Source organism: Episyrphus balteatus, chromosome 2, assembly GCF_945859705.1.
Source record: "Episyrphus balteatus chromosome 2, idEpiBalt1.1, whole genome shotgun sequence".
Taxonomy (NCBI): domain Eukaryota; kingdom Metazoa; phylum Arthropoda; class Insecta; order Diptera; family Syrphidae; genus Episyrphus; species Episyrphus balteatus.
This window is the reverse complement of record NC_079135.1, coordinates 49,454,471-49,482,149: the sequence shown is the minus strand read 5'-3', so window position 1 is coordinate 49,482,149 and position 27,679 is coordinate 49,454,471. Positions and strand designations below refer to the sequence as shown.

At 31.0% G+C, this 27,679-nt stretch overlaps 2 protein-coding genes across 4 annotated transcripts; one reads left to right on the top strand and one right to left on the bottom strand.

The window, feature by feature from the left end:
• The first annotated feature begins 1,155 nt into the window (after positions 1-1,155).
• LOC129911756 (protein SCAI) lies at positions 1,156-13,448 on the top strand. 2 transcript variants are annotated; one of them, XM_055989666.1, is made up of 10 exons: positions 1,156-1,334; positions 3,678-3,811; positions 3,938-4,120; positions 7,514-7,744; positions 7,805-7,927; positions 8,347-8,490; positions 8,558-8,874; positions 8,948-9,199; positions 9,262-9,465; positions 13,204-13,448. In XM_055989666.1, the coding sequence occupies exons 2-10, from the start codon at positions 3,714-3,716 to the stop codon at positions 13,446-13,448; spliced, it is 1,797 nt and encodes a 598-aa protein (XP_055845641.1). In that variant the 5' UTR covers positions 1,156-1,334; positions 3,678-3,713. The 2 variants fall into 2 exon arrangements, with proteins under 2 accessions (XP_055845641.1, XP_055845642.1); XM_055989667.1 differs by having other exon boundaries at positions 1,158-1,334; positions 8,362-8,490.
• LOC129911766 (CUE domain-containing protein 1) lies at positions 13,403-27,223 on the bottom strand. 2 transcript variants are annotated; one of them, XM_055989680.1, is made up of 3 exons: positions 26,667-27,223; positions 25,948-26,598; positions 13,403-13,514 (listed from the first exon to the last, which is right to left on the bottom strand). In XM_055989680.1, the coding sequence occupies exons 1-3, from the start codon at positions 26,826-26,828 to the stop codon at positions 13,500-13,502; spliced, it is 828 nt and encodes a 275-aa protein (XP_055845655.1). In that variant the 5' UTR covers positions 26,829-27,223; the 3' UTR covers positions 13,403-13,499. The 2 variants fall into 2 exon arrangements, with proteins under 2 accessions (XP_055845655.1, XP_055845654.1); XM_055989679.1 differs by having other exon boundaries at positions 26,658-27,222.
• Between the last annotated feature and the right edge of the window lie 456 nt (positions 27,224-27,679).

Below are 27,679 nucleotides of genomic sequence, written 5' to 3'. Positions count from 1 at the left end.
GAATTTCTTCGCTAGAAAGTTGTTCCATCAAAAAATTAACCTTTCAGTGTGTCTATTCCCCCATTAAAAACCCCAAAAACCTTATCCACAAAATTGAAACTAAAATAAACATACATAAATCATTAAAGAAATTATTATCATTATTATCAACTTGAAACTAAATTCACCTCAAAATTATTATTACATTCAACATTTTCATATCAAACTTATTAAAACCGGTCGCTTAATTTGTAAGAAAGAAAAAAAAGAAAGAATAAAAAAATCATAAAAAACCAAACGAACGAGAGAGACAGAGCGAGATAGTGGGAGAGAAACGTGTGTCAAATCAACCCACATGAGTTAAAAACCGACAGAAAAAAGTCATCTATACATACAGATAGATTCTCGATTTTATATATTTTTCGTCGAGCATGCCCACAACTGCCACAACTACTACCTATATTCCTACCGAAACTATCCCTCATCTTCGTCGTCTTTTTCGTCCTCGTCCAACAAGGAATTGTCAATTTATCATCAACGAATTTACAAAAACCAAGACCAGTCATTCGGGATTTCTGTAAACTGCACCAACATACTCAACAAATCCACCAAAAATCCATGTGGCGCGGCGATGGTGTTCCTCCATCATCACCACCAGCACCACCAACTCCATCAACTAATCGTATAGTAGCAACTTTATTCTCAATCGCAAATACTCGTCGTATAATATCAAATAAATTCAAATCATCATCATCGTTAGCATATCTCATTCATCAACAACAAAAACAACAATATTTTTTAAATAATAATAATTACAACTCCAAACTGTGTTCAACAATAATAATAATGCAAATCGCCATATTTTTTATGTGACAAAAAAATACTAACTACACACCACACTGCATCCGTATCCGTGTCAATCAATATAGAGTAAAACCGTGTTCTTCGTTGTCGTCGTTATCGTCGTTTCCACCAACATTATCGGAGCTAAAATATTTAAATAAATCGTATTTCGAATGTAGCTAACTTAAAAAAAAAAAAATAATGAATAACGACAGTGTAACGTTTTTTTCATGTTTGCATATAATTTTCTTTCGTTCTGTTTGACATAATTGAAAATGAAAAAAAAAATCAATTTCCTTTGATTTAATATTTTATCAAAATCGGGTGTAGCTATTTTATAAAATTTTTATAAAAAATAGAAAACTCAAAATCAGCAAATTAACAAAAAAAAGAAGAATAAAAAAAAACGATTGAAAGGAAGAAAAATGCCCTTCGTCGAAAATCTCTACACCAATTCGCCAGTAATATTATAGTGTCTCTCTGTCTTATGAGACAGAATGTGTTCATGTTAGGTAGGTAGGATATCCGTTTTGACAGAGAATCCCTTTTTTTTCCACACACTTTGGTGGACTTTTTTTTTTTCTTTTGCTCTTTATATTTTTATTTGTTATATTCTCGTACTCCTCCCAAATCCTTGTGTGTGCAGTGAGGATTACACAAAAAATCCGACAAAAGTATTTTATTTTATTTTCTTTTTTCGTCATTTTTTTTCGTTATATTCTGTGTGTGCCAAGGAAGATCCTTATGCTAGTTTACGGTTTACACCTTTCTGGGTTGAGAGTTAAGTTTGCAAAAAAAAAGGATATGCGGGAATAGGTTGTTAAAATGCAACAACAGGGGTTGTGCTAATGAGTTGTTGTTTCTCATTTCCGGGTGTATTAAATCATGAAGATCCGTTGCAAGTGGATTGTTGTATATCTCCCATGAGTGACAAAACAACGGATGACGATTGTGAGTGCCAAGTGATAAGCTGCTGCTCCCATTCACCCCCCTCTATATAAGGACCAAGTCAGTCAGTGGTGGTTTGGGGAAAACACAGGGGAGGAAAGGGGATTTTTTTGTGTGTTGTGTGCAGAGTGGTGGAAAGACGATAATACACAAACACACAATCTCAAAATGACACACCCCATACCCATTCTATATTGCAATATGCACTTTTACAATACAAATAAATACAAAAACAACAACAACAGACAGGCAAAAAAAAAAAAAAAAAAAACGGTCGTGTGGTTCAGTGTTAAAGTGAGTCCATTCAGTGCGCTTGCGAATGAGTGCTTCTTCATGTTAAAAAATTTACTAAGGGGTGGCTGAACTCTTCCTTAAATACACATGAGAGAAGCAGCAAGATGCAAGCTAATCCTTTTAACTGTTTAGGTATCTATCTATCTATCTACTGCTGGTATGATAATACGCAGACTGTGTGTGATGGATGTCGAATAAGGCCATAGAAGAAAATATGCATTAAATTATTTGTAAACAAGCGTACCACCTATATGACATTTTTTTTTCTTTTTCATTTTTTGTTTTTTTCTGAACACACTCTTATAATATAAACCATGGTACCTACTACCTACCCTATACCAGTCAGGGCTATTGAGAAGAAAAAAAAAGAAAGAGTGCGTTCAGTTCCGCTGCACATCTCTTGCGTTAATTAACTGAATGTAGCGCGATGTGAAAGAGCTAATTTAATTTAAATTTTTAAGCATCACCAGCTACTCAAAAGGCGCGCGATATGATGTAGGCTTTTTTTTTGTTGTTGTTTTAAGTGTGTTTGTTGTATGAGGTTGATTTATTATTATAAATTCAAGGATTGTAGTTCGACCTGGATTGGTGTGAATGAAAATCAATTATTTTTGTTTTTCTTTTATGTGAATTTTGGAAAATCGTGTCAAAGCGAGTGTAATCTGATTGTGAACGTGCGTGTGGAAAAAATACTCCTTTTAGAGAGAAAATACCGGTAGTTCATTCAATACAGGGTGTTCCATAAATGATTTGTATTTAATTAGTTAAAGCCTTGTGGGTGATATTAAAGTAAGAAAAAAAGAACAAAAGGTCTTCTTTGGAACAAAAAAAAAAAAAGGCTAGATAAAAGGTACCTAACCGTGGGATGATTTGAAGTACACACTTTCAATTGTGTGTGACCATCATCAGTAGCAGTGGGAAGCTTCTTTTTTATGCCGGCAGTGCGCACATCCCTAGTATAGCCAAATTCAATAAAATATATGAAAGAAAAAAAAAGAAATAAGAAACAAAAAAAAAAACTTTTGCTATGCTTCATCATTGTCGTTGGTTATTGTTGTTGTTGTTGTTTATTGTTGGCTTGGATAGCAAAATAACGTTTTCATTGTTTCCTATTATAACTATTAAAGCATACCCGCGTTATTCTTTTGGAAACTACATAATGTGTCACCACTTTTATGTGTAGTTATACATTCCTCCTTCTATACATTGCCTATACAAGCTATTGAAAAAGCAGAGCCTACGTCACCGAACTGTGCCAGCAATTTGTAGTGCTTAATTAATAAAACAGCGGTAGGCACTTTGTATTATATAGAGAATATACTTTGGCATAGAGAAGGTATAAGCTTAAGCATTTTCAAAAAAAAAAAAAAAGTACAAACTGCCAAAGAGAGTGTAAGGTTTTTTTTTTTAAATTTTCATTTTCTTCTAGCAGTTTTTTTTTTTTGTTTCTGTTTTTATTAGTCATTGGATCAATTGGCATAGTTTGCTTAGATAACTCTGGTGTGCTCATTTAGAGATGACACATCTTTTAGCAGCTAAGCTTCAGTCATAAAATCCATCAGATAATCTATCTATTTGTTTTTTTTTTTTTTATTTTGCTGTATTTTTTATAGATTTGTAGAATTATACTATAAAAATAATAAAACGGAATGGTGAAAATGGAATCCACAGAGGAACAGGATAGGAAGTTAGTTTTGGAGTTTTGTCATTTGCTAGAGAAATCCAAGCAATTATTTAATGGACTTAGGTAAGTTTTTTTTTCACATTTATATCCTTCTTTTATCTCTTGTTAAATTTTAATTTTTGAAAAGTTTAAAAATGTTTTACAATATTTGTGTTTTTTGTTTGTTTTTATGTTTTTTGAATATTATAGAGATCTACCACAATATGGCCATCGACAATGGCAGGCATATTTTGGACGAACATTCGATGTTTATACGAAACTTTGGAAATTCCAACAACAACACCGAATGGTTCTTGATTCTAAGTATGGTTTGAAACGTTGGCAAATTGGTGAAATTGCTAGTAAAATTGGTCAACTTTACTATCACTATTAGTAAGTATGAAAAAAAGTAGGTATTTATATTTTGTCCATATTTTGACATTTTTTTTTTTTTTTTTCAAATATTATCATCATCGTCGGATTTCTATAAAGTTTGCAGAAAAGTAATCCTTTTTTTATTATTCGTTATGGTAGAGAATCTAAAAAAATAAACTTAAAAAAAAATCTTTCAACAAGCCACTTATACCTCCGCAAACTCTAATAGGAGTTTTTTTTTGTGCTCCCCCTTTTCCCCTGCAAAAGATTTCAAGAGATACTTCTATATTTTAAACAACCACTTGGAAGTTTTTTGTATGTAAACTTGTTTTCTTTTGTTTTGTAAAAGTTATAGCATACTGAGAGGAGTGGAGGGAAGGGATTATAAGTATCCTTAAGAACGGTTACATATCTGAAGACCAGAATAAAATTGTTTTTAGTGAATGTTGGTTGAACTCATATAATCAAAAGAAGCAAACAAATAAACAAACTTTCACAGGTTAGGCTTATCGTACTAGGTTGTAAATTTTTGTTAACGTGTCTGTATAGTTTTGGAGGCATTTGGGTACGATTTGGGGTTGATAAGTGTATTTTTTTTTTTAATTTTGAAAATAAGGGCAATCCTTTAGTGAATAAACTAACTGAAAGTAAGGAACATTTATTGCGTTCAAGTGTTTTTATGTCTGCTAAGTAGGTAGATATACAATACATGTAAAGACTACAAAGTGCTATACTATATTTACATTTCACATTTTGTGAGAATGGCCACATTAGCAACTTTTCAGTTTTTGTAGTTAATTAGAAAAATAAGTCAAATGTGACAATTTTACCTCATCTGTAAATTTCTTGAAAGACTTGGGAGTCACATTAAATAATAATAAATAAATAACTCCAATCGTTTTCATTTAATTAAAAAATGTTCTTGTTATCCTATTTGTTTAAACCAATTAAAAAATAATTTAGGTAATAAGCTGAATTATTTAAATTTTCAAACAATTGATACAAAATTCAATCATCATTTTATCGAGATAGAATTACTTTTATGGATTGAAATTAATGGTTTTTATTGGGAGATTTTATATGTATGTTTGTAAGTTACTTAATTTGAAATAAAGTAAATTCAATGAAGAGTTAAAAAAAAAAATTATGTTTCACCAAAAAAAATTTCATAAAATTGAAGCAGACAAAGCTTTTTTTCTTTTTTTTTTTCAAAAAAAAATCATGGAAATAAGAAGTTTTTCATCTTAAATTAAGTGGATCCGCTTAATTTAAGACGTAAGTCATCTTTGACTAAAACCATAAGAATAGAAAAATCAATTATTGTTCATATGTATGTGCATTTGAACCGAGCAAAATTTTCAAAGAAAATAGGTGTTATAGTTTCAAAATGAAAAATCAATTGTTGCGACTGAATGTGATCTTATAGTCTAGAATTCTAGATATTTGGTAGTTTCTTGTTATAATTCAATTGCTAAAGATGACAAATAGAAACAACTGCTTCCTTGTATCTATCCTGTACGGATAGAATTTTTTGTTTAATGTCTATTAAAGGAGGCTTTTATAATAACGTGGGCACAAAGCCAAGCCACGAATCTGCAAAATTGTAGTTTTGCAAACTCTTACAAACTCGTGCAATGGCCATTGATAGTTAATACTTCTAGGCAACAGATGGAGGATTAGGGTCGACGCAGTGAGTTAAATGATGAATCAAAGTAAAAATGTCGAAAAATGCAGCTTCGCAGTAGTCTAGCGGTTAGTACTTGAATGAATGCAATAGATTTCATTCTTTTTTAGAGATATCTGACAGATTTTTTAATTTCTTGGTTGTTTTGTCGCTCAACATGTGCTTTTTTGCTGATTAAAATTTTACTGAACAATTTTTTTTTTTAAATTTACCATAAACACCTGAAGTGAGAAATGCAATGCCGAAACGAGAACAATGGACAAAAGAGCACTTTTTCATGAACAAGTACCAACAAAATATTTCGACTTTGTCCGAACTTTCCAAAAGTGGCAACCAAGTCAAGAAAGATTTTCTTTACGTAGACGTTCTGCATTAGCATTTCTCGACGCCCGACTGAGCTGGAAGCCACTTACGAGTAAATAACACTCAGACATGAAAAGCAGAAGCCTACGACTACCTCGAACTTGCCTATAAACCAGGATCAAATTTTTCCCGCAATGTAGTAAAAAAAAAACACAGGACACGTTTTTCAAAATATGTTTTTTATGTACATATATGTATGTTTTTTTTTTTTTTGAAACTGACACTAACCTAATGGCTTTGCTGCATAAAGGTCGGAGATCCGTTTATACCTCCAGTACTTGAATGCCACTTTTGTCGTTTTTGGTGATCTGTATCTCTACATTTCTATGTTTATCAAATCATACATTTCTGCACTCATGAATTCATTCTTGACTAAAAGTTCTTGATAAAAAATCAAATTTCTTTTGCTTCTTGTTAAGTTTAACCACATTTTTTTTTAAATTTTTTCAATAGTCTTTTTATTATTTTCTACTTTTTGTCTAAATTTGCTTAGTTAAATTCCCTTGAATATCAAAATAAATTATTTCAAACATCAAAATATTGTCAAAATGACAGTTAGACAGAATTATTTCTTAGGACCGCATTGTGAACTTAGATCAGGTCTTATAAATGTGAAGAAATGCTCAGGTGCTAACTTTTCGTTAGAACCGAGTACAAGTGCTAGGACCTGGTCTAGCTAGACCGGGTACTAGGCTGACTTAGGACTCATGTGAAGAAATTGGCCGTAAATCAGTCATGTGTACGAGGTTTTAGCTGGCCTTTATTCGAACACAGAGAAAATTGATTGAAATTTGAAATAGATCGCTTCTTTTTTTGTCCCACCCGTTACACATAATTTATTTTCAAAAATATTCAAATCGACAAATTTTACTGTTGGTATAGTAAAAATGTATGTAAATTTTGTACAACTACATATATGAACTTAGAATTTGAAGTGAAACGTAAATTCATTGTACAAGTGTCCTAACCTTTGCGATGGAATGCTCTATATTTCCTTTTTGAAAAAGAAAATTGAATTTATGTAAACCTCGGAAAAAAATTGTTAATGTATTTTGGGCGGTCTATTTGTTGGTGTCATGTTTTTTTTTTAGGATTCCGTTCTAATGCTACATTTCGAGGAACAAAAACTTCGTTTTACCTTATTTTTCAGTATTCAATAAAAAGTTTTTGAAGTTCAAAATTTCGATATAAGAGGATACTTTAATTTGTGTTATATCCTTGTACCTCTAAAAATTAAAAACAATGCTTTGCTTTCATCTTGATAAATAACTCCCAATTTCAATTGGTCTTTTGAAACATTAATATATGTAGATTATTAAATAAAATCACAAAACATAATAAATATTTCCTATTTTTTATTGTAGCCTTCGAACTAGCGAAACAAACTACCTGAATGAAGCGTACCAGTTCTATGCAGCAATTCGGGGTCGAGCTTATTACTCGCGAGCAATCAAAGAAGATCGACCGGATTTGATGGTGAAAAAGTTGCGTTACTATGCGCGTTTCATTGTCGTGTGTCTGCTATTAAAAAAGATGAAACTGGTACGAGAGCTCGTCACCGAACTGGAGAAACAAATACAGGAGTACACTACAACGTAAGTCAAACCGCAAAACATCTATCAATTTTTAATTATCAGTTTAATTCACATAAAAAGTTACGAGCCCGAAGACCATCTTGAATGGTCACTAGTACTAGAAGAGATCAAAGGCTTCATCAAAGCTGAAGCAGCTGTAGCTGTTCTTCATGCGGATTCTAATCCTATCATTTTATCGCACAGGTGAGAATGTGAACAGTTCGCATATATGGAATGGATAACTCGCCCGTGCTTTCTACTGATGAACAGAATATATATAAAGAGTTTTTTGAACAACAACAGTTAGGAGTTATACCAAGTTATCCTTTTAGTTCAGAATTTTTTTAAGTTTAGGAAATGTATCATGCAAATGCATATACTTTATAATAGAAATACCCCTGAAACACTCAACGCAAAAGAATGCACGCCGTGTTGCATCCACATTAATCTCATGTCCATGTCCATACTGCACTTTACCCATATATGAATTCGCTCATTTTTGTCGTATCGATCTCGTATCGTATATCACACATACAACACATAGCATAAATCATTCTTCTGTGAAAGCACGGGCCTTTGTTCCCAAAGCGTAGAATAGCCCAACTTCACCAATTGATGATCAGTGGTTCCGGTTCTAGGTTGTCCCCGCTAACGACTCCGCCATGCGAACGTTCGCCGCACATGACATTGAGCCTTCAGGAGATCTTAATTGTTGGCTCGGCGTGTGAGCAAGCTAAGTTCTCCGAGCTTACAATGGATATGTTTCGGTAAGATAAAAAGAGACAGAGAGAGAGAGAATAATTTGAGAGAATAATTTGTTTTTCTTTTCAAAAGCATGCTACAAACGCTCGAACGTGAGCCAACGGAGTCGTCAACGCATCCACTGGGTGGACCCCACGGGATGCATGGGCACGATGCTAGTCCCGCAGCCAGTCGTATACCACCATACGGTGTTCCAGGCTCTAAGGGCTATTTAGAGAACGGTCGTCACTACCGAGACAATCCTCATAAGTATTTACTATACAAGCCTTCGATTAGTCAACTTCTGGTGTTCTTAGCTAGTGGATTTAAGGAATTACCTCCAGGAGGCGCTCTACTTTTATACATGTCAGCCGATGGCTGCTTTTCCACAACAAAACATCCCGAAGATTGTAAGATAAAATACTTATTTTTTCTATTCAAAATTTTTCATATCACAAAAATTAATCTATTCTACTTCAACAGTTGGTTATGAATTGGGCGGTCTTGCTACGAGCGTCAAACGTGATGGCGTAGACAGTGGAATCGCTTGTCGAGGGAAATCCTACAAGGAAAATCATTGTCTATATCCTGGCGATTTGTATCCATTTACGAGGCGACCACTTTTCATAATAATCGATTCGGATAATTCGTTCGTCTTTCAACATATACCCCGTTACTTTGGACAACCATTGGTCATTCTTATGTCACCACAAGATGTACCACCAGCGTTTCAAAGTAAGTTCTTCTTAAATGGTTCATATTTTTATTTTAGATTGAAACATTTAAATATTTTATAGCTGATGTCCAACATCATGGATCCCTATTTACGTTGTTCCTGCATTCACCATTGACCGCTCTATGTTACGTTTGTAATGTGGGCGATGTTCCCATTCATCATTGGGAGAGATGTCAGACTTATGTAGATCGTTTTATAACAGAGGCATCACGACTGGTCACTCGATGTCGTATAGATGAAATAGAACAAGGAATAGGTTATATAGGTGAGTTTTTGAAGTCTATTCAGTAAGTAAAATTTACATTGATTATATTAGTAGGTATTATGTTGGCACAAAAGGGGCCTAACGTTTTTACATTGTTTTTTTTTTTATAAGCTAAATTTACAGTTAATTGTAATTGTGTTTGAGAAGTCTATTCAATGTTGCCTGTTTTATACATTTTTTTTTTCTTTGTGACACTTTTATGTGGTTTTTTAAGTGTTAATTAAGCGTTAATCAAAAATAAATAAAACAAAACGTATTTGGGTAATTTATAAGCTGTTATAAAGAATAACGTACCTATGCAAAATATTTGTATGGTTCACTTGGGCGTATACGTACTTTTTCATAAATTTTTCTTTAATAAAATATAAGATGGACTTTACGTTTAAACCTAAATATAAATTTCTTTAACGAGAAATATTAGTTCTTTTTTTGTTTATACCTACATATTATTCAATAATTCAATGCACAATTCACAGCTGAAGTGGGATAAAATATTAACTTGATAACCGGGACACGACGAAATACTATACTTTTTTTTCTTTGTTTGCTGTTTGACTGCCCCCACTTAAAACTTAACTCCTAAAATTATGTATGTAGCATTTAACCACCAGAACTGATGGTTCTCCTGGCTTACCCTATCTTTTCGGTCCCGATCGGACGTAGGAATACTGAACCGAAGACGCCCCCCACTGCCTAGTTGTAGTTGGACGATGAACCACATATTGAAAAATTAATAACTTAAGTTTAATTTTTATTTATAAAAATGAGATAAGATAATGAGATAAGATACAATTTAAAACTGTTTGTGTTCTAAGGACCGGTTTGTTCACACTCAATTATCTTTTGATTAAAAGATAATTGACTTTGAACAAACTGGCCCTAAGACAAATTAAGTTAGTCAATGCTTTTTTGAATTCTAACATTTTTATTACTTGTTTTAATAACAATGGTAAGGAGTTCCTTACACCGTCTTCAAGTAATCGTTGTTGGGGTAATAATTCCCGAAAATGTAGTTATTGGTTGAGGAAGTTAATTTGACACGGTCCTCCATCCAGCGTTTAAAGACGCATCCTTGATTTCGGTAATCCATCGGGAACCGATAGTATGTATTCAGATACACGGAACGCAGGAAACTTGCTGAAGGACTTCTTACATTCAGTCCAAGGCTTATTAAGTCCAGGAATAATAGATGTGTAAGATGTGAAGCAGAACAATAGTTTGAAAACCAATATTTATGCCGAACAAGGGAAAAAGTAGACCAAGATGCATGTCTATGCGCGCTTTGTCCACACATATAACTATGTACTTAAGAATACATTTTTTTTAAATTTTTATGAATAACTATGATTTCGCAGGATAAAAACAAGACTGAACGAATAAATTAAAATATGTATAGATACAGTTGCTTAATTTTCTATCACAGTGCAATTAAAATGCAATTTCTTAAGCCTTAATCTCGAAACCTTATTTGTGATTTTTAGAAATTTCTTAAAAATTTTCTAATGCCCTGTTCCCTTGCATATATTTTAAATTATCAAAGTTTAAGAATTTGGTATCTTGTAATGGTAACTTGTAATTCTTATGAAATTTGGGAAAAAACCTACTAGTAACAGTTTTTTTTATTAATGTTCAAAATTGATTTTTATTATTTAAAATGATGTCAATTTTAAACTTCATTTGATATGAGAGTCATTTAGAACTCTACTAAATAGGAACAAAAGTTTAAATAATTTGTGGTACACTACGGTGTATACGTATTTTTTTTTTCTTAAAAAATATTTATTGTCTAGGAATTTTACGTACAAAAGAAAATTTGCTTTTTTCGCAAATATTTTTATTTTACTTCAAAATATATACACAGTAGGTCTGTTTAATGAAATAAAATGCACGACCGGGTCGCACGAACTTGCTCTTAGAGTTAAAGTTGCTTAAATTTTTAAGACTTTTTAAATAGAAATTTGAAAAAAAAAATAAAATTCGTTTTTTAAAAAAATAAAATAAAATCTGAAATCAAATTGCCCTCTAAAACAAGTATGCAGTTTTGATTGATATATTAAGATGCATTTTTAGAAAAAAAAATTTCAAAATCGTTAGAGCCGTTTTTTAAAATACTAATTTTTTATAAATAATTTTTTGGAAAAAAAGTTTTAAAATAAAATTGGTATACCATTTTGTAGAAATCACTAATCAGCATCTAAAAACAAAATTTTAAAAAAATTCAATGTCCCGTTTTCGAAAATTTGACTTTTCAAAAACAAATTTTCAAAATTTTTTGAAAAATCCAAAAATTATTTTTTGTGAAAATTTTATTTTTGGTTTATATTTAAATTATATAAATGCTTCTTCACAAAAAGTTTCGTTGAAATCGAATAAGCAGTTTCGGAGATAATCGCATTTGAAAAAAAAAAAACGGTTCTATGGCAGGTACCGTTAATAATGATTTTCAAAAAAAATTTGTTTCATTAAAAGATAGACCTTAGCTTAAAACTAACATTTGAATTTTTTAAACAAAATCGTTGGAGCCGTTTTCGAGATATTTCAATTTTACTAAAATCAGTATATGACAAGTACCGTTATTTTTGGTCCAAAAAAATGAATTCCTAAAACCCCTCTGGAGAGTCGCCAAATAACGCTACATACCAAGTTTGACATCAATCGGTCTATCCGTTTAGGCTGTAGATTCCTTTACAGACAGACAGACAGACAGACGGACTTCCGGGACCCACTTTTTTGGCATTGTCTACCATCGTAATGTCATGGAAAAATGTTATCTTAACTTTTTTTTTTGTACGAATGCATATCTTGATATAGAGTACCTATATCGCAAGTAAAAACCTAGGACAGAACAGATCACAGCAGCACAAGTTTGTAAATACTGTCAGGACAAGAAAGAACAGAAAAGTTCAACTTCGTATCCAACAAGATTGACAGTTGTCTATATCAGTTGCAAATTTTTTAATTCAAAAATAATTTATTGAAATGAAAATAAATGATATGCTAGCACTTTTAATATTCCCATAGTTTTAATTTTCTTATCAATCAAAAACTCTTGAGAAATTCACTTTTTAAAATCTTCTTTTCTCTTATTTTTTTCACAATCAAACAAACAGCTGACAATAATTGACACTTTTCACTCACTTACTCTACCCCAAAAGTAGGAGCAGAAAAACTTGAACTTTTCTGTGCTGAACAAATTCATGAAATATAAAATGACAGATTGTAGAACAAGTTGGGGCTACTTTTTTTATGAAGTACAAATACTTGTACTTTTCGGATCTTTTCTGTTCTTTCTTGTGCGGATCAGATTCATTAAACAGACCTAGTGTTACATTGAAGTCAATTTGAGAAAATACTTCAAACTTTGAACATTTTGTGTCAAGGGTTTGATGCTTTGTAAGTAGGTACTGATTGAGAAGATAGAAGGCGGCAAAGTTTCTGATATGTTTTTTTTTATGTCTTAACATTCAAGATGTAATAAAAGCATGCATAAGACAAAAACTTTTAAAAATCACATCTCGAAAACCTTTCCATAAACATTTGTTTCGATGCGATTTCGAATTTAATGGGTTTAAGTGTAAACCAAAATTATAACTGTTCAAAAATTTAATTTAATTTTCTTTAATTTTGAAATAATTGTAGTTTTTAATAATTTAAGCATTCATACCTGGTTCATGGGTGTTTCTGTTGTGCGTCCAAAACTCCATTATTTTGTTAACATTTTAATTTATATAATTTCAGATTCATCGTATGTCCAATTTTTCGGGGACGATTTCCTGCGCACACTTATGTTGCGCTTCGTCTTCTGTGATGTTGTGTTGCGGCTGCATCGTGGCTTTTGCGGCCGCCACATGAGACCGCGTTGTGAACCACCATTACCATCTAATGAATTACTCGAACATCCATCGCTCTCGCACATAATATTCCAATTGGCATCAGCGCTCGATGTGCGTGGTCATTTTTCAGAAGGTCCTGACGGCGATTGATGATCCTTGATAAAAACTCGCAGAAACTATGGCAGCAGATAGGTTAACTAGTTAATGTGTTTTGAGCTTAAAAAATAAAATGAAAGAGGCGCTAAATAAAATGGCACATGATGGCAGTTGGACGATCATAGTAAATTAATAAAAACAAAATAAAAATTATAATAAATACATACATACAATATATACAATAATACGAAACCAACCGGAAACGGAGCGAGCGATTAACAGAAATATTTATATGCAAACGGAATGTAAAGGTTCAGAGCGAAGATTGGATGGCAATATAATATAATACTTATAAAACAATGGTGGAAACAGAAACGGAAATTAAAGAACAAAAAAACATGATAATACTGTGTACATCTTAATTCTATATAGTATATAAATAATATTTTTTACTGTGTACTATGACGAAGCTTTCATACTACACGCCCAATATTTATTTATATATAAATTAATATAAATATAAAAATAATAAATATATATATATACTCATTTTATATTTTTGCGGAAAATTTTATACTTATATAAAATAAAATAAAAACAAAAAAACAACAACAAAAAAATAAAAAAAAATAAAATCGGCAAAATATTAGAGCGCATAACATTAAAATATACGTAACGTAATAAACTATGTAAATTATTATAAATTATAACTTATAGATATATTTTTATTTCAAAATAACGATATTATAGAAAACTGTATATTTATAATTTCATTTTGTTTCATTCGTAAGTATATCATAGATATAACTCTATACGCGATTTAAACAAAATAAATTAATTTATACAAACAAAATATGAAACAAAACAAAATAAAAACAAATAAACTATCGCTTCTTTAATGCCATTTATTTAAATAATTTCTTTAAACAAATAACTCGACAAAAATATTTTATTGAAATACAAACCAAAACAACAACAACAACAAAATAAAATATAAATTATATTATAAACAAATTATAGCCTAAGCAAAATTGTTTCGAAAAATTATTATTATAGATCATTAATTTTATTTGTATGATAAAATTAATATCGTGGCAATAGTTCTTCATACAAAAAAATAAAATTAAAAAAAAAAAAAAATACTTAATACAAAGGAAACAAGTAATATTCATTAATACATAAATTATTTAATAACAAATCGAAACAAAAACATTATAAAAAAAAGACGGAATAAAGCACATGTTCGAAAACAAATAGAGGAAAATTAAGGTGTTATATGTTTTTTTTTTACTATGTAAACTCCAGAATTTCATAACAGCAGGAAGCTATTGGGTAAGTTTGAACGTGGTGCAGATCTTTATAACCATAATTACACGTCATCGCGGAAAAGTATATTGTATAGGTTCTTGTTGATGACCTTTAAAGGTTTATTTCTTTTTGAAGTTTATACAAGCAATGAATTGCATTGTCGTTGTTTGTTTTTTTTTTTTCATTCAATCATATTTATTTGTTCTCAAGGGCTCCAAGACCGAAGGCTTCCCGCCAAAAGGATGGGCACATACAATTTTTACTAAATCGATTAGATTTTATCCTAGAACATGCTTAAGTGAACGTTGGAACAGTAAAAATCCATCCCCATTCCCAAACATTATGGGGAAGCATAATAATGAATGATACCAAATAGCTACCCCATTATTAGACTATAATGTTTAATTTTTTTTAAACCCAATCAATTTTTTGAAAGTTCTAAGCAAATTACTGTGTCTGCAATAAAAATGTGAAATTAAACAAAAATCTGATCCTATATTTATATTTTTTTACTCAATCAGATACAACAAAAGAAAGCAGGGTTTTTATATTGAGTATATTAAATTGTTAAATGCAAACTCCCTAAGAGTCTCTTAGACCCGTTTGCTGAATCGAAACTTAAGCATTTAAGTTCTTCATAAATCCTTATGTGACAGTTTACGCAGATAAAAAGGTAGGGAATAAGAGTTTATGTTCAACATAAATTATTTAAGTTTCGATTCAGCAAATGGCCGTTAAAGCAGTAGTGGTTTTCTGGTTAGGAATTTTTTAAATTTGATTTTTAAAATACAAAAAACCCTCTTATTTTTCTTTCTTTTGAAAAATTATTTAAAAAAAAACTCCTCTCAAATAAACGATGGCAAATCCTTTTATAGAGCTTCTAAAAGTTTATATTAAATTTTCTTTGTGTTCATTGGTTGCAGACTAACCGATGGTCGAGTCTATATGAATGTTAAGCGTTAAATACTCAAAAATCATTAGCATGCTTTTTGGGACACATTCCACCATTTCAAATAATTTTTTTTTCGGCAAACATGCAGTCCGAAATAATTTTTTTCCTCTGCAGTATTAAAAAGTTCATGCTATTCCTTTAGAACCATATTCAACTTCGAACTCTACAAAGATTATTAAACAAGTGTTAGCAACGAAATATACAAGTCATAACTCTAAACGATGTTTTGCCTAAAACTTTCAGCCAAGATAGTAAACTTTGCGTTGTAGTGGAGTAACTAAAGCTCAAAAATTGGCAATATTAGGGAACCCGGCCGAACAGCTTAGATTTTGATGATCTTTTTTTTCAAACGTCGGTAATTAAAAATACTTTAAAGTCTATAGATTAAAAATTGCCGGTGTTGCCGTTTTGATTTTTTAAATTCAATTGAAGATTTTTGTGAACAAAAAAAATTTTTTTTTCAAACATTTTTCTTAAATTTCATAAATAAATTGATGCCAAAAAATTGTCTAGGAAATTCAAGGAAAAAAATATACGGTGAGTGATGGACAATTTTCCATCGTTCAAGCGATAGATGCAATTTTCTTATTAATTGACTTCAAACACAAAAAAAAATATTTGAACACAACGGCAACACCTACAATATTTAAATATACATTTTTAAAAAGCTAGAAGCCTAGTCATATTTGTTAAATTAAAATGAAGTTAATTGAATGAAGGGCTTTTGAAAGAATGGTAACTGAACTCAGATTTTTGAAAAAAAAAAATTATTGAAAAAATTTTAACATGTCGTTTTTAAAACTTTTTCTTAATATAAAATGTATTTTTTTTCAAATTTGTTTGGTCACATTTATTATGATTTGAAATTATAAAAGGAAATGTCAATATGTATTACGGTTTATGAAAAAAATTAAAAACTATTTCATTTTCGAAGAACTTTTTTTAATAAAAGTTTTGAAAAAAAATTTAACTTATTTTTTTTTTAAGTTCAACATCTAAACATAAAATTTTTTTTATTCATTTAATAACCCTTACGGTTGAAAGTTAAATAGCAAAAATTTAAAGTTCTTATTTACCAAAGTCTTTGAGAAAATTAATTATTTCAATGCAAAAATTCAGTTTTTATCAAAAAAAAACCCATTTTTTTTTTTCAAAAGTGTGATATATTTTACCTTTTTTGCTTCGGAATTCAACTGATAATATTTATGGTCAAAAATGTTTTTAAAATAAATTTAAATTTTATTGGAAGAAGTTTGGAAAAAAGTCATTTTAGATTTTTGTAATAACATTTTTTTTTTTAATTCTGGGTTTGAGGACAATTTTTTCAAAAACTCCTAATTAAATTTAATGGATTTAAATTTAAGAGATAAGAATGAGGTTCTGGCTTTTTAAAAATGATTTTTAAAATATTGTAGGTGTTGCCGTTGTTTACAAAATATTTTTTTTGTGTTTGAAGTCAGATTGTGAGAAAATTGCATTTATCGCTTAAACGATGGAAGATTGTCCCTTACTCCCTTATATTTTTTTTCCTTAAATTACCTAGTAGCCCAGGGAAATTAGTAAATTAAATCGCATTTTTCGCGGGACAAAATTTTTTTCATGGAATGTGTTCGGGTGGTTGTCCTTATCATAAAAGTCAATTTGTTGGGATAATTGGAGGTTGGGAACAGCCGCCATCTTGGAAAAGAGATTGGTATCGTTTTTATTGAATAGCTCCATTGTTATTCATTTTAACAAAAACTGACAAAGGTAAGACTTATTAACAATAAAATTATCTAAAAAATGATATAAAAAACAATTCCGTGAGTTGATTAAATAAAATTTTATAGATGGTCAAAGTGCGTGTTTGTATCGCAAGGTTGGGGCAAAATGACATTTGTTCATATATCTGACAAACTTTTGATTTGTTTGGATAATTCTTCAAGAATGAATTATAGTACTTATAATTATCTATAAAATGAGACCACAATCGTTATTGTGACCATCATATTGTAGAAGTAATCTAACTCTGAAACTCTCCATGTACTAGTCAAAAGTGAGAAAAAAGCTAGTTTTTTGCTAGTTGGCCGAGCAAATTTTGGGAGTAGAGGTACAACCAAAATATAAGTACGCAGTTTTGCAGCCATACGCGTCTTAATATCGATTTCAAATGTCTGACAACTCTAATGTTGTGCTTTATACGATTTTCGGGGGGTTAAATAACTTAAGTTTTCCAGTTAATGTGAATGGGCTAAATTTATACTTTTTGAAATTATAAGTATACAAGCTGGTGCTTTATTATTTTTCCTAAATCTAGACACCCCAATCTTGAGGATGTGACCAATAGAACTCAAGATATACGCCGTTGATGCGATTATGTTTTAGAGGCTTTTTTGTTTAGATTTTGTTTGTTTATTTGAATTGAAAAGTGTGATATGGTTAGTTAAAAAAGCTTATATCGTGAGTTCTATTAACCCGATCGCAGAGATTGAGGTGTCCAGATTTAGGAAAAATGATAGAGCATCAGCTTGTATATTTATAATTTATAAATTTAGCCCATTCACATTAAGTGGAAAACTTAAGTTATTTAACCCCCCGAAAATCGTATAAAGCACAACATTAGAGTTGTCAGACATTTGAAATCGATATTAAGACGTGTATGGCTGCAAAACTGCGTACTTATATTTTGGTTGTACCTCTACTCCCAAAATTTGCTCGGCCAACTAGCAAAAAACAAGCTTTTTTCTCACTTTTGACTAGTACCTGGAGAGTTTCGGAGTTAGATTACTTCTACAATATGATGGTCACAATAACGATTGTGGTCTCATTTTATAGATAATTATAAGTACTACAATTCATTCTTGAAGAATTATCCAAACAAATCAAAAGTTCGTCAGATATATGAACAAATGTCATTTTGTCCCAACCTTGCGATACAAACCCGCACTTTGACCAACTATAAAATTGTATTTAATCAACTCACGGAATTGTTTTTTATATCATTTTTTAGATAATTTTATTGTTAATAAGTCTTACCTTTGTCAGTTTTTGTTAAAATGAATAACAATGGAGCTATTCAATAAAAACGATACCAATCTCTTTTCCAAGATGGCGGCTGTTCCCAACCTCCAATTATCCCAACAAATTGACTTTTATGATAAGGACAACCACCCGAACACATTCCATGAAAAAAATTTTGTCCCGCGAAAAATGCGATTTCATGCCCATATTTTGACTAATTTCCCTGAGCTATAGAGAATCTTTGGCTATCATTTGTTTTATGAAATTTAAGCAAAAAAAATGGTTTTGTTAAAAAAAATTTAATTTTAATTTAAAAAAAAACAATACGGCAACATCGGCAATTTTTATCAGATCAAAATCAGAGCTGTTCGGCCGGGTTCCCTAATAATTTGCTTTAGTTACTCTACTATTGACGAAAACTATTGATTTTACAAAATCGGACCTAGCGAAGTTTCCGTCGAGACGGAAACTTGTCCGATTTCTTACGAATCGGAATGGTTTTGCCTGTAAGAAACACACCTCGAAGCATGATTCGTATCAAATCAAAGTATTTTCCGCTCCGACGGATACCTCGCTAGGGTCGAATAAATATGATATATTCTGAGCGGCATAATTTTCTCCAGCACATTTTTGTAGCACATCGAAATTTATAGTCACTTATTTTCAAAATACCCGAAAAACTTTCCATGAAGAATTTCCGATTTATTACTTTCTTTCAAAATACTTGAACGGAGTGTGTGAAACAAAAACGAGTAGTTATTTTGTCTTATTTTCTTTAAATTTGTTCTTCAAAGGAAAAGAAACCAACTTCTTATTGGGCAAAAAACAATCTACGCAATTTTAATTCTTTTATAATGATACATTTTTGGGTAAAAAATTCAAAATGTTTGAAGGAAAAAATCATTTTCAAGAATAAATCTAACGTTTTTTTTTAATTTTGATTTGTATAATGAACTAGTTTTTTGGGCCAGAGTCCAAAATTGATATTCAATTTTGGACTCTGGCCCAAAAACCAAAAATTTTTTTTTAAAAAAATAGACCACCTTGTCTCAAAATAGCAACTGATATTTTAATCAAAATCGTAAGAGCCGTTTTTTAAAAAATTAAGCTTTTTCCAAAATCTGTTTATTTGGGTCTTAGAAAAATAATTCCAAAAACTCTTCTGGAGGATCACCAAAAATGCTACATGCCATGTTTGAAGTGAACTGACACATTCTTTGAGGCAGTATCTAATAGACAGACTTTCGAAAACTGACAGACGGATTTGTGAGATCCACTTAGTCGCATCATATAATAATGGAATGTTTGATTTTTGTTATCTCTATTTTTTACGAATGTAATATAGAACCTATTTTTATTGTATATGGCAAAGTAAAAATCAATTTTGCACTTTTTAAATGAATAAAGGGGTACTGTCTGAGAAATTGCGCGCAGCTTACATCGTTCAAATTCACATTTTTTTAGGAAGGAAGTTCGGTTCCTTGCCACCTGGAAACATTTCCCAATCATTCACTCGATGTGCCTAAGCACATTCTGATTCTTAGCTTTTTGGACTATATTTACATAATTGTATAGTTAAGTTTACCTGTGTATCGGGTTTTCAAATATAGTGTTGACAGTTTTTGGAATAATAAAGTTTTTGTATTTTCAAAAACTTTATTTTGTATTTTCAAAAACTTTATTATTGGTTGGAAAAACCATAAAACGTCTACAATTAGACATCGTTCACATCAGGCACGTTTGCAGCGGCCGATTTGTTGAAATTTTCGGTATTTTAGACAAAAACGGCCGCTATCTCTCATAGCCACATAGACCTATGAAAATTTAGACCAAATAGTTCATAACGATGAAAAATTGTAGTGGATGCGTAAAGTTATATTGTTTGTAGAACTTCCTTAATAAGTGCTTTGATATTGTTGGTTTGGCCATTTGTTTAAGGCTGCGTTTAGAGTGAAATTCCAAAGTTGTAAAGTGCTAGCTAGAAAACTCTAAACCTTAACCTACTGAACCTGCTGAATCAAATAATTACATTTTTCTCTGAATGAAGACCACACAAAAATGCTTAATGATTTAAAATATTTATTATTTCATATTTGGATAACATTTATTTTATTTGAATTGTTGTTTTTTTTTTTTATTTTTAATAATTTCATTTATATGAGTTTCATTTTATTCTGTAGTTGCATAGGATTAATACACTCAATCTATTAAATAAAAGGAATTCTCAAAAAGAAAAACGTATGCATGCATGTATTTATATCATTTTTGTTATTCAATTCAATCAATTAAAAGTATAATAATAATTATAAAATTATTATTCAGCTAAAAGAATAAAAATTAATATTACAACAAACTCACAGACTTTTCTGTTTGACATTTATATATAAATTGCAAACATATATTTTATATATTATTTAATTAATTGAGTATAATGATAATATATTTTTTTTATTTATGTTTATTAATTAATAATAATAATTACTCATCTAACCTATCCTACTGCAACATATCTTGTATAATTTTTTTTTGTTCATATATATATTTTTTTTAATTTAGTTATTTCATGTTTTTGAGATTATGTATATAATAGTCTTATAGTCTATAATGTTCTTAATTTGATTTAAGATAGTTTAACTGATTTTTTTGTTTCTTTTATAAATAAGTTGATTTGAATTAGTTTACTATTAATTCACAGAGTGACTAGGTTTGCTTGCATTTTGCTTACTTTTTTCTGATTTACCAGTTTTTTTAGGATATATTCATTTGCTATTTCATTTATATGTATGTATTTTTTTTTTATTTTATTTTTTTACTATAAGATGATTTAGTTTAATTATTTCAAATGCATTTCTAAGAGAGGAAGGAATGATCAATCGATGTAAAAAGAATTTTTTTTTTAAATTTTCTATAACTAATGACTAATGTGCAATTTATTTAACAATTTAAGTTTTATAAAATAAATGAAAGGTCCAGGGGAAAAGCAGCATATGTCCATTTCGACTTATCCGAGAAAAACACAATTTAAAATCTTGTTCTCCATACAACTTAGTACTAAAGACACATCTTTTAAGCAAGGCTTAAATTTGTTTTCTAAAATTAAGGATGCCATCAGATAGTGCTCAGTAAATACTACAAGACCTCATCATTCGTTTATTTTTGACTTAAAGTGGACATGTGACGTTTTTCCTCTGGACTCAATTGATTTAAACAAAAAGCGTAAAAATAAAATAAATATGGTTTAAAGGTGACTACCAAGTCTTAGACTACTGAGCCTTAGAAATGAAAGCGAAAGCAATCACAATCTGATACATAGCTTTCCGCTATGACACAATTTGAAACGCCAATTGAAGTTTGAGTTTTACTACTTGAAAAAGTAGAATTCCAATTGAACAATTTAACAGCAGCGTGTTATACGGAAATAAGTAACATTAAGCGCTCCAGATCAGTAATTTAAAAAGCTATATCTGAAGAACTGATATTTGTAAGCATCTATATTCCTCTCATGGTACAAAGTTTGTTTAAATTGGAGATGAAACTATTGAGTTACTTCCCAAAATTGAATTCTGAAGGTGAAAATAGACAATTGGTCGCACTTGCTCGACTACCGCCTGTAAAAATCAATCAAAATTTTATAGATTTATCTGAATTTAGAATGCTAAATTGGAGCTTAATTTAAAAGCAAATGACAATTTTTGGATTAAGAGAAAACATCATTAATTTTTTTTCTACAGTTTTTCACTTAAACATTGGCTTATAGTTCAACAATATTTATGTAATACATTTTTTATTGTGTGCACGATTTTGCTACAAAGGAAAAATAAGTATACTGTCGCAGAAAATTAAACACATTTATTTTTTCTTGGTTAGCCTAGAACTTACGTCGCTGATGCGAAACTAAAAGTCTATTACAAAAATGACACAAGGAAATCGTAAACCAAAAATTTCGTTCTGCAGTACGCTGTTCGACCATTGTAAATTATACCAGTTTATATGGAGAAGTCTCCACCTCATTTACGCACAAAAATAATTACTGGAGACATTAATTGCGTGCGGAAAAATTAAATTTCAGTTTGTATTGATTTTTTGTTGTTCATTTTGCAATTTCATGTCTTTCTTAGATTTGTGTGTGCTTGTAGTTAATTTTTTTTTGTTTTGCTCTTTGTTAAACTTTACATAATAATTTCCCGCTGAGATTTCGTAAGCATTTCGTTGTCCGAAAAATGTTGTTTCCCATCAGTTAAAGCAGTCTTTCAGCTTTTGAAGTAAAGCATGTTCTATTTTAGGTATTCAGGCGTTTCTTGCTCTTAAAAGGGAGATGAATATATAATCCTTGTTGGGATTTTAAATCCACTAAAAACTGTACAACTTAACCGTGCATTTATCAATGCCCAACAGGATTATCGATGAAATCGAAATATTCTTCAAAAATGTAAGCATACCCCCAAAATGTTAAAAAAAATAGTTTCTTAAAACCAAGAAACAAACATTTCATTCTCACTTAAAGGAATTTGGTATAACATAATAATTTGTTTTATTTAAGTTTTCAATTCTTTGGGTATCATGAATCCTTGACGCTTTACCCCCTCCCTCTGTATACGCTGTTGATTAACCTCGATGACTTCTAGTTCTAGGGATCTACTTGAATACTAAAATATGCCGATCGAGCTAAATTTTAGATCCCATACAAAATTCTTTCCAAAAGGACAATGGTAATTTATGTATGTACGGGAGCTGCTGAAGCAAATCTTTCGCACACGCGAAAACGTTTGTTCGCTTATGCGATACAGAATGTTACCCCTGGCCTTGAGACCAATAACAATGAGTCAGAGGTATTTTTGTTAGTTGTTTATATGAGACAGACTTTGGAAAAAAAAGTTATAGACATAATGTAACACAGGGTAAGAAGAGGCCGTTGAGTTATTATACTAAGCTCATAAGGTTAGGCGTTCAAATTGTTGTCTCAAATGAGAGATAGTAGATAGAGAAAATGCAAAAATTGGGTTACCGCTTTTAAAATGGGAACTTCTATGTGGCAGCCCTATTTTAAAAGAAAATATGAAATAAAACATAGCTTTGTAGTATGATCAAATAAGAAAATTTTTGAATTGCCAAACAAAAACCTAAATAATAAAAAAAATTATTAAAATAGTATAAGGAATGTAGGCCTACAAATATGGCAACCCTATTCAAATAAAAAAAAGGTCAAAAGATACACATTTTGGATGTAAAAATAATATTTTTAGTTTTTTTGGCATTTGCGTAGGGTTGCCGAGTATACTTGCCCGTATTTTTGTCGGCTAAAATTTGGTGTATAGTTTAGCCTTTTAGTGCATACAAAATTGTACCTACTCTGGTTTTCAAAAGATTTTTTGATGTGTTTTTTTTTTATTTGAATAGGGTTGCCATATTTGTGGGTTACATTCCTAATACTATTTTCTTGGTTTTTTTTTCATTATTTAGACTTTTGTTTGGCATTTAAAAAAATATTTGAACATATTTGATCATGCTAAAAAGCTGTCATTTTTTCTTTTAAAATTGGGTTGCCGCATAGAAGTTCCCATTTTAAAAGCGGTAACCCTATTTTTTCATTTTTTCTATCTACTTATATTTTATTTGATACCAATTTGAACCCCTAACCTTATGAGCTAAGTAACTCGAGGGCCGTTTCTTTGAAAATACTTTTTCAAAGATATATGACTCATTGTTATGGCCTCAGGGCCAAAATTAACATTGTCCTTTGCTGAGATAAAATTTGTGCAAAAAAAAAATCACATTTTTTCGGTAAAAAAACGAAGAAAAAAAATGTCAGCTAAAATTTAGCGCAATCTGCGTACCTACTAGTTTTTACATTCCCCGCGTTCAACGCAGGCCACCTGAACTTAAGATCTGAATTTTCCGAGGCTCTGATTGGTCAGATGTCATAAAAAGTTAGGTGGCATTTAGTTACGTTTTTTGACATTTAGTTACGATTTAGAGGTCGAAATTTTTATCTGAAAATTCAGATGGGTGTGTTTGTTTGGTGAAGTTGGTAAACCTACCAAATGTGCTACACACCAAAATTGAACTTTGTGATTTTAATACAAGTTATAAATGGATTTGTTTATATTTCTTTTGTGCTTGGACATTTGTTGCGGTGTTATTGTTATTTGTTGATATGATATTACAATCCATATGTATTTAATATAATTTTGTGTTTTTCTTCCGCATGTTTATGTGCAAAAATGGAATAATGAAAACAAATGAGGAAATAAAAAAAAAAATTTATTGAAGTTGGGGACCAAAGCAACATAAAAGATACCTAAGTGGATAGCATATAGCAGAAAGGGATGTTATGAACCCAAATACATAATTTTTACAAATATTTATTTATTAATAACTCTGTTTTTACAATCACTTGAACTATTTTTATTATTCTAGAAAAAAAAATGATCTTTTTTTAAAGTCACTCCAAGTTAAGAAAAGAAGTAGATTCTTCGTTAAAATCACCTGAAATTCAGATGTTTTTTTTTCATTCAACGTCAAAAAAAATCTGAACTTAAATTCAGATGTTGCGTTGAACCCGGCCATTATAACTTCTAAAGAAACCTCATTATTAAATTTTGAAATGGAGACTCTTTCTATAACTAACCATAACAATAATTGTTAGTACCTACACATTTGCAAATCATTCTAATAGCTCTGAAATTGTTTGTTAAATAAACAGCACATTGGTCAATATTTTTTTTTTTTAAGATAAAACTTTCTTAAATGATGATTCTAAAAATTTATAAACTATCTTAAATGATTGCACACCATCACGATCTGCTACACGTGATTTATAAATAAATTGCTGCCTTTGTTATTTTATCCAAACAAAAAGACAAAGTCCCAATTAATAAAGTAAAGAAAAATAATAATCTTTTCAAAACAAAAAATCAATACGCATTTTAAAATTTTATGCGAAATTGAAATTAGATATCAACAAAACAAAGTAAAAATATACATTTGTATCCTAATTAATATTTTTTTTGTTTTAACACACAACCAATTGTAGATATATGTATATTTTTTGTAAAAATTAAAATAAAAACTCCTTCCTCCCGACATCCGCCCTACTTAAATTTATATGATTTTTGATATCGAATGGAATCTCTTATCACACTGTTTTATTTTTTTTTTAAATATTTTTTTCTAACAATAACGTTGCGCAAATTAATGCTATATTTCCAACGAATTGCTTTTAAATGATTAGCAAAAATGTGTCTGTGACCGATAACAAGATAGTGAGGGGGAAGAACCTACCTACTTTCTCACCTGTAAATGATGATCCTCATCATCGCTCGGTTCTTCCTTCAAAGGAAGTGAATCGATTTGTTTAGCCGATGTAACCTTTTTGTTTCTCTGCCACGTAAACACCCGAGCCATTTGAAGGAATTTTTTACGTGACATTTTGCCCATATGTTTAAGTCGCTCCTTAAAAGCTGCATCGTCTTCGCCACGAGCTTTATCTTGTTGTTCCTTTTCCAGAGCTGTCATGAATTCCTGATTCCAGCGCAATTCATTCATAAACTCTTCATTCTGAAGCATCATGGCGAATTGCTCGTCGGGAAGATCGAATTCGCCGGCCGGACGATCGGCCGATTGAATTCGCAGGAAGCCAGCTGGAAGGGGTCCTAGAATTGGTGGGTTCCATCTTCGCTGCTGTCCATTGCGCTTTGACGGTGTGCCAACTTGTGAGGGTGGTTGTTGTCGTAAAATTGTGTTTTTTTGTTTTGGCGATGCTCCAGTATTGGCTGCCAACATCGTCTGGGATGGCGGTAGCAGGTTCAGCAGAGGCTGCTCACTGCCATCGGATGTGTCAATCAGTTGGACACTGTCGACGACAGTTTTTGGTGGACTGCGCACGAGAGGAGTGTCACCCGTCGCCGCCAAGGGCTTGTCCATTTCATTGCGAAGTTTTTCATTCTAAGAAAGGACATTGCAGAGATCACAAACATTTTTTAAGGTTTCTATCGCATATTTACCACTCCTACCTGGTTATCGGTGCTCATGGCCAGGAGCTGGTCGATGGTTGCATCGACAGCACCTTGATTGGCCCGAAGCACTGCCTCGATGACATCGCGATCCATATCCGGGAACATGGTCTTGAAATCGGACATTGCTTGGGCGAATTCCAGTTGCATTGTAGAAGCCATTGTTTTTTTGTGTTTGGAAGCGAAAGTTAGTAAATTTTTCGAAAAATTAACTTTTTTTTTTAGGTTTTTATGTGCCTATTTTATTTATATTGAGTTTCTAAAAAAGAGATTTCGTGTGGTTTTTATAGCTGAGATTACTTGAATTTTGTGTTGTAGAACAAAAAAAAAAAGCTAAAGCAAATTAACAACATCGCCAGGGATAGATTAGCGTTGGAATCATTTTGTTTGTTTTATTAGCGAGAGAAGTTGTTGTTGTTCATAGAGAAATGTAAATAATAAATTTTTGTTCTTTTCTTTGTTTTTCTTTTTTTTTTTGTTGAATTTTTGTGATTTATTTATCTCCAAACGCTGCTGCTGTTTCTGTGTGTTCGTCTTTTCGTTTTCTTATCGGAAATTTTTATTTATTGCACTTTTTGCAGTGTCATGTGAAGGAGTAAGGAGCATGACGATGAAAAAAATATTTTACTGTAGAGGGAGTGAAGGATGTATAATAATTGCTTGCCGGTTCCTAGGAAGTGTGAATGAGAGAGTAGAGAGATAGATGGATAGAGTGATTTTTTCTGTTGAAATGTCAATTCATAGAAAGAGATTGAAGGAATGCGATGTTTTTGTTTTGTGTATGATAGATATTTAAGTTTTTTAAAGTGACTAATAGATGGCACTTTATTAAGGCCGTTAAATTATTTGAAAAAATTAGGCCATACCCTTCAAGCAAGAAAACGGAGCTCAGCAACGACACTTCGACTTAGAACGCGAAAAACGGGGTTGCACTCAAACACTTGCAACTTTTTGTGTATGAACACAAAGTCGAAGGAGAAATCGTGGTGAAAAAAACCAATACATATAAAATC

Excerpts from the sequence above, each read along its gene's own strand:
- LOC129911756 (XM_055989666.1), top strand. The coding sequence starts at position 3,714 with ATGGTGAAAATGGAATCCACAGAGGAACAGGATAGGAAGTTAGTTTTG. Across the intron at positions 3,812-3,937 it reads CAATTATTTAATGGACTTAG|AGATCTACCACAATATGGCC; the intron begins GTAAGTTTTTTT and ends TGAATATTATAG. Across the intron at positions 9,466-13,203 it reads ACAAGGAATAGGTTATATAG|ATTCATCGTATGTCCAATTT; the intron begins GTGAGTTTTTGA and ends ATATAATTTCAG.
- LOC129911766 (XM_055989679.1), bottom strand. The coding sequence starts at position 26,828 with ATGGCTTCTACAATGCAACTGGAATTCGCCCAAGCAATGTCCGATTTC. Across the intron at positions 26,599-26,657 it reads CCGATAACCAGGTAGGAGTG|AATGAAAAACTTCGCAATGA; the intron begins GTAAATATGCGA and ends GTCCTTTCTTAG.